Source organism: Theobroma umbraticum, unplaced genomic scaffold (assembly GCF_002168275.2).
Source record: "Theobroma umbraticum cultivar Fairchild unplaced genomic scaffold, ASM216827v3 scaffold_86.0, whole genome shotgun sequence".
NCBI classification, from domain to species: domain Eukaryota; kingdom Viridiplantae; phylum Streptophyta; class Magnoliopsida; order Malvales; family Malvaceae; genus Theobroma; species Theobroma umbraticum.
This window is the reverse complement of record NW_018397263.1, coordinates 2,364,130-2,371,754: the sequence shown is the minus strand read 5'-3', so window position 1 is coordinate 2,371,754 and position 7,625 is coordinate 2,364,130. Positions and strand designations below refer to the sequence as shown.

Below are 7,625 nucleotides of genomic sequence, written 5' to 3'. Positions count from 1 at the left end.
AATTTCTTGCAAAGGAAGAAAATACAAATTTAACCAAAAAAAAAAAACAAGAGATGAGAACAGAGATTTGGGAGGCTGTCGAAAGTGGGGCCATGTCATAGTTTGTTTTTTTCATGACGATGATAATGAGACAGCCAATAATTCTTCGTCGGTAACTAGAAACTGACACGTGTGAGATTCTTGTGTCAGAACCGGACAGATCACCGCGTTGTCAACATCCAAAGCCCACATTCTGCTCTCTTTTGTTGTCTTGTAGCTGTCAAGTTAGCGTGTGCCAGTTAGAGATTCACATGAAATCCAGCTTCCCCTAGTATCAAAAACCCGTTAGCCAATCAACTCCCGCCACGTTCGAGCTGTTTTGTTCATGAATCCATGGTTAGAAAATTTTTCCAAACCCGAGATGTTGGGGCTAATTACGTCGACTTGGCAACATGCTATTGGTTACTGAAAAAAAAATTTTATTAATTAAATCCCCGTGGAAAAATGTAAAACAAAGCTTTTAAAGCCAATTACACCATTGAGATTTCTGTATACCAACACTGAATTGACAAGTAGATTTTTGACAAATCTTAGTGAAGAAGAAAGGAAAAGTGAAGAAATAAAAATTTCAAAATTTTTTAATAAAAAAGAAAAGGCATGACTAATTAAGGTTATTGAAAATGAAAATATTATTGAATGCGGAAAACACAGTAATTTTACTCAAAATTGGAAACAAAAAAGGGCTATTGTTGATACCATCGTCTCTCTCACCACATCTTTTGACTTGTAATTTTTTTGAATTAAATAGGGGAACATCCTTATTGAAAAAATATTAATGTGAAATAAATTTACACATGTTTAGTTCGATTTTATATATATATATAAAAAAAGCAATTTGCACTTGTTTATTGTTTTATAAATTCTTTTGAAAAAATTGTTAACGCTTTATCGAAAATTGTTAGCATTTATTTGGAAATTTTGTTTGAGAACAGACAATATTTCTTCTTATGGAATGATTAATTTTTCATGGGTAATGCCCTTCATTTTTGTAGTGTGTTCTGCTTGGCTATAATTGTTGCAATGGTACCTTTTGGGATGGGGTCGTGTAGGTATATAGGTTTTTCTTTTGAGGTTCTTATGAATTGGCATGACAAAAAGCTGCTCTCACCTGATTAGGGAAATTGGTTAAACCATCAATTCTTGTTTGTAGCAACAACCTTTTGGTTGCTTGATTTAATTTAGTTGCCTGTTCTATTCAAATGGAATAAAAATGTTTCACATGGAACTTCAATTTGCTTGTTTCCTTTTTAAAGTAAATGCCATGTGTCAAATTTCACAAAAGTCATCCAATGATAAATATGTTCAAATATAAGTGAAAAAAGGTGAAGTAATCCCATTTTGGTGCATTTAATATGTTGGTACTTCTTTTTACATTCTTTTGCTCAATGATAAAGGAATAAAAAGAGTTGTAACTGCTGATTATTTAATGCCACCCTTCAAATTTAAAATTAAATGAATATATATTATAATTATAATAATAATGTATTGTATAGTAAGTTGTTATGCATATGATAAAGTGAGAGGTTTGAACATACTTTGAACAGTTTGGTGGGTCGTTATAATTAATAGCATTTTCCCTTTCGGTGATTAAATGCTTTCACTGTAGTTGCTTTATTTATCCAGTCACAAATGACTCAAAAACTCATATGGGAATAAATTCAACGATATTATTTCCTTCTGACAGCTAAATGTGACTGTCAACCCTTGAAATTTATCCACTACATGTTTGTACTTCGTAACCCTACCTTCAATTATGCAACCGGAAAATGAACATGGGTCAGAATTATTTACTATAAACCCCCTTGTTCAATTAATGTTCGCCATAACCCTGTTACTGACCTCGGGCTAGACAACATTGTGGGCGTTAAAAAGGGCTCATATATATTTCTATCTACTACAGTCAGAAGGTTTTAACCCATATGGTCAGTTAAAAATATTGGAAAAATATTACCTACACATATAATTGGTTTGGAAAAGAACATAAAAATAAAATCTGTTTGGTCGTTGTTCGTGACCCATACTGTTGGCGGGTTAGCTGGCTCTAGCGGGGGCATTGTAGTGCGTATCGCATGGTGGATGTCTGAAGCAATTGATCATGGAGGGAGGGGGACAAAGGCCACCCACATTTGACGTGGGCCACATTGGACTTTTATTGATGATATATGGGTTTGCAGTTCTAATGATGATGTTAGGGAAGATGGGCTCATTGTCACGTTTGGTTTGTTGTTTCTTCTTCCAACCACTCTCTCATTTGGTTACATCTCCACAAGGGGGTGGGGTCCTAGAGCAGCTCATGTTCTGGTTAATGGGTCTCTTTCTCTGTCCCTTGGCACCAACAACGCTCAAAAAATATGGCCCTTGGTTTACAGTAGAAAGGGAAAATGTTTCTATATCTGGCATTTGGAAAAATGGGGTTTCTTGGTCTTATTCTGTTGCTTGTTTTCTTGTAGTTCTATGTGAAGTTTTGTGGATGCATGGTCCAGGGTGTGGATTAATGTTCCAACTCAATGGGGTTATTAGAGTTGCAAAACTCGATCCTTCTCTCTCTCTCTTTTTAATATATTAATCTTTCATGCTGCTACAAGGATACACATTAGACTTTTTCTAACGTGCTTCATTTCAAAAATAATAAGGATTTAAAGTCTCAACTTTCAGTTGGCATGGATGCGTTGTTTGAGGGCAGAGGTGTTTTAAAACTGTTATGGATGAGCGAGCCCAGCAGATGTGAGTTTAAATGATTGTTAAAAGCGAAAGCTTGAATTGAATTATGATTCCAACACTTGCAGCAAATATCAAATATGACAACTTGATGCTAAACTGTCATGCCCTGTGAAAAATAAATGATCATTAACGTTTGGAGTTGTTGCCAGAAGTGTTGGAACAATTACTGGCAGGATCATATAAACTGCTGGGGGGGATTCATCTACCAGGAAATTCATGTCTTAACAGATTGACTCATGTATAGTAGAAGAATGAAATCTTTCTCTTTAAACTTTATTTCACTGACTGTACCCATGAAAGAAAAGGGGGAATATATATTTTGTTTTAGTTGCAGGTCACACGTGTTCATCATCTTCTTCATTTTTACAGTAAATTTTGATGATTGGTGACCTTAACTAGCCAACCATCCCAATTGAAAACAACACATTAATTAACAACAAAACTTTGAAAAAGTATGTTGCTCAGCATTTGAAGTGCAAGTGTTCAGTTCTCCAGCCTGTTTTGTGACTTTATGATCTTTTTGATTGTTGCAAACAGGGAAGTTGGTTAGGTCATGATGCCGCCTTAATTAGCTTCTCAAAGCTGAACTTAATTAGCTTGGACACAAGCTATCTTAATTAGCTCAACTTTATTTGAGATAACTTCCTAGCTTTATATATATTACTCAGCTCAGTAATCAGATAGTTAAATTAGTTAAGCAGGACTTCAAGGATTCACATTAATGTTCACACTGTTTACATTGCTGAAGAGAGATTTCCAGCATCGTAGCCCGTGGACCTTAAGCTAACTCCTCTCCCTTCTTTAAGCCGAGCAACTTAGAGAACAGTAAGAGTAGAACATGATGGTAATTCTGAGACTTGGTGTAATCTGCAATATCTTGCGTATTGGTACGTGTTCAAGCTGCCGTGAAGGCCCCAACCCACCCCCAAAAAAGGAGTATATCGTCACTGTTTAGCCAAACCTACTATTTTCTAGCTCACCTTGGCCATTTTAGGGTTAGCAGCAGGATAACAGGATAAGCTCCTCAGCCTCAGTGGCAGCCCTTAATACTGTGCATCATTGAAGACTTCTAGGCCACTGAGCTGGCTTTATATGTTTTGTCTGCAACAGAAAACTGACCAGATTTATGTTTTATCATGCTTTGGAACTTGCTTCCTTTCTGATTTTTGCTGTATACTGTATAATGCTGCTCACCGGCTATCACTATGCCTGAAGCATAAATAACGACCATTTTCATTTCTGAGCTAACAGGCCTGTAGCTTTCCAAGTTATGGCATAATTTGATTAGACTTAAGTGCTGCATGAAAAATAGTGTGTAGAGGGTCAAATATCACAAAAAAAAAATGCTATACAAAATTTATTCGGAATGTTTTTCTATTAAAGTTTTAATTATTTTAGAGTATATATATATAATATATTAGCCACGAAATTTTAGGATAGACTCAATGGGTTCTAGAATTACACTTGACTCAGTTCTCCGCCCAAAATGGGGTGCCTCTGAGTGGAAAGTTTCTCCCTTTCAGTTTCCTCCGAGCTGCCACTGCTGGGGGCGGGTGTTTGAGGAACAAGTATTGTTTTTCTTGGTCAGCTGCAAACTACACGCGCTGTAAACTCGTGGCGTGGGAGAGGTTATGATTTTTCTGCATTTTGTTGTCAAAGAAAGTGGCAGAAAACTCAAGAAAAGCTTTTCGGTTTTAACTGTTGGTCAAGTCTCTAGACTTAACTGACTTCACTGCTTAAAAGATAACAGAAAAGGGCGGCAAAATCTCCCCGCAGGCTTCCCCCTCACCCGACCAACAGGAATTAGATACTCTAATCTCAGCCCCACGCGCCTCCAATTATGGAAACCATCCCACAATCAAACTTGAGTCGCACATGGTTACCGCCCCCATCCCTAATTTGGCCCTTTAATGAATGGAAAATATATTTTGTTGATAGGTAAAAAAAAAAAAAAGCCATATAAATGAATACATCTTCCACTCAAAAAATTAAATTCGAATTTTATTTAACCAAAAAAAATCTTTTCCCTTTGGACCAATGTGATCTCTTTTTTAATACTAATGTAGAATTAAAATTAATTTTAATTTTACATCGTTTCATATAATTTATATTTGATTAATCTAAACAATGCATGTCAAATTTTAAATTAACTAAAATATCTAATTATTTATTTAATATAAATTTTTTACTGTTAAATATATGTTAAAAAATAATATTCTCAATTAATGTGATAAAAATATCAAATTGACTTAAAACTTTACTTACATAATAAATACGAGTAAATTATTAAATTCAATTATTGTTTTGTTGAAATATTAATAGTACATGGAAATTATAAAAAAATATAAGATTAATTAATTTTATAGCTCAAACAATTGTGATTATAATTCACAATATATTAAATAAATATATTTATTGTCAGTAATTGTCTGCAAAACCATTTACTAACACAAAATTTTTAAAACCTTTACTGGCAATAAGTGTAGCATGTAACCACTCGCGTCAAGAGAGAGTGAGCAAAGAGCAGAAAGCAAATACATCCTCAAAAGGGAGGTGAAACAATTCGAGGTTAACCAAAACAAAGGTACACTCAAACTCTAGTTGACTAAGGACTTGGAATCCCCATCAACCACGGTTAACTTGTCTTGTTATTGGTTAACGACTGCCTTGCTTTTAGACTTCAATTTACAGCAAAGAAAAAGAAATATTAATTACAATTATTTTATTCTTTTTAATGCAATTTATTAAAATATATAAACATATATCACGGTATGGAAAAGGATACCAACACTTTCATGACACAAATAATATAACCTATTTGTTTATTCAGAGAGGGAATTAATATATCAATAAATTAATGAGAATTATTAAAAAAATGAGTCTCATAATAATAAAGAAAATGAAATATGGATACCTCCTTAAAGATCTTTGTTGTTTTGCTGGCTTCTTAAGATACATATACACTTCCTTCAGATCCGAAGAAAATGGTAATAACATAATTAATAACAATAATAATAAAGGAAATTGCACGTCTACTTCTTAATTTCTAAAGGTAGAAAACGAAGTAGTTCAATGGGCACTATAATTACCGGGGAGTGAATCGCAGACAAGTTGATATTTTTGTTTTTTTTGGGTTTTTATTGTTTTTTTTTAAAATAATTTTGGGTGTTAAAAGGGTGTTCTGTTCTTTCAGTGTGTGCTTTTTGGACTCTTGCATGATCCAAAAAGGTGCTCTCTTTATATTCTTCTCTTCTTTTCTCTCTCTGTCTTCTTCTCCTTCTTCTTCTTTGTGTGCAAATGGCTTTTTTATCTGCTTCTCTGTCGGCCAACTAGAGTAATTCTTGATTGAATCTTTGAAAGAAAGACACCCAAAGAAAGATTCATCAGTGTCTTCTTTTTTTTTTTTCGTTTTGTCTTTTCTTTTTTAATCCTAGTTATCCTTTTTGGGGTCTTTATAGGAGGAGAATTTGGAGGAGTTTTTGTTTACAGAGACTTTGTGTGTAGTTAGTTACTGAGAGCTTGAGGTTTTTTCTTTTATGGGCTCAAAGAGAGTGTAAGAAAAGCAGAGACTTTTTCTGTCTGTGTTTCTGTGTGTGGGTTTTCCTTGTTTTTGGTGGATCTTAATTTTGGAAGTAGTAGAAGTTTTGATAGTGAACTCAAAACTTGGTGAATTGAACAGTGGTTTTCTTTCTTGTGGAGATAAAGTGATTTGGTCTGATCTTTTTACAAGAAACAAGCAAAAAGGAAGCTTTTTTTTTTTGCTTTAATATTTTGTTCAATTATAGTGTATCCTAGAGGCAGATTTTGGTGTTCAAAGCTTTTAAAGAGAGGCAAAAAAAAAAAAAAGAACCTGTTTAAATTGGAGGAAGATATAGTTTTGGGGGGCTTTGAATATTATTTAGTGATGAAGATTTAGCTGTATTGACGGAAAAAATGGAGGTTTTTGGAATCTGAAGTTGGCTCTGTAATGTTGAGGTTCTGTGGAATTACAAAATTTTGTTTTGAATTCTCTTTCTGGTGAGGATCAAAAGAAGATCCTCACTGGATATTTTGTTGGACGTGGCAAAAATTCTTAATCACAGTGTCCCTTGATCATACATGCTTTACAAGGTAACAATTTCAATTTTATCACTGTATTTATGATTCCTTTTCTTTTCTCTTTTTTGTTGAATTTCATGTATAATTCTGGGTTTTTGTCTTTTTTTACAGCATTTACTTAGAGAGAAGAGAAAACGAAACTTTTACTGTTACAATCATTGTTTTGATTGAGATGATTACGTTTATGGACTCAAAAGAGAAACTGAAGGAGATGGAGAAGTGCTTGGATTCTCAGCTATGGCATGCCTGTGCTGGAGGAATGGTTCAGATGCCTTCAGTTAACGCCAAAGTCTTTTACTTTCCTCAAGGCCATGCTGAGCACGCTTGTGGCCCTGTTGATTTCAGGAACTGCCCTCGAATACCGGCTTATGTACTTTGCAGAGTCGCTTCTGTTAAGTTCATGGCTGATCCTGAGACTGATGAGGTTTTCGCGAAAATTAGGCTAATCCCGGTTGGTACTAATGAGCCTGATTTTGAAGACGATGGAATTGGAAGCATACATGGGAATGAAACACAGGAAAAGCCGGCATCTTTTGCGAAGACATTGACTCAGTCAGATGCAAACAATGGTGGGGGTTTTTCTGTTCCAAGGTATTGTGCTGAGACGATATTTCCAAGATTGGATTACTCTGCCGATCCCCCTGTTCAGACTATTCTTGCAAAGGATGTCCACGGGGAGACCTGGAAATTTAGGCATATATATAGAGGGACGCCAAGGAGACATCTTTTGACTACGGGATGGAGCACTTTTGTGAACCATAAGAAGC

At 34.9% G+C, this 7,625-nt stretch overlaps 1 protein-coding gene across 1 annotated transcript in view; it reads left to right on the top strand.

The window, feature by feature from the left end:
* Positions 1 to 5,974: 5,974 nt before the first annotated feature.
* Positions 5,975 to 7,625, top strand: part of LOC110420682 (auxin response factor 18-like) — a 1,787-nt gene continuing 136 nt past the window's right edge. The window contains exons 1-2 of the mRNA XM_021434058.1: positions 5,975 to 6,870; positions 6,970 to 7,623. Of these exons, the coding sequence (XP_021289733.1) occupies positions 7,031 to 7,623 (593 nt within the window). The 5' untranslated portion in view covers positions 5,975 to 6,870; positions 6,970 to 7,030. The remainder of the gene's footprint in view (positions 6,871 to 6,969; positions 7,624 to 7,625) is intronic.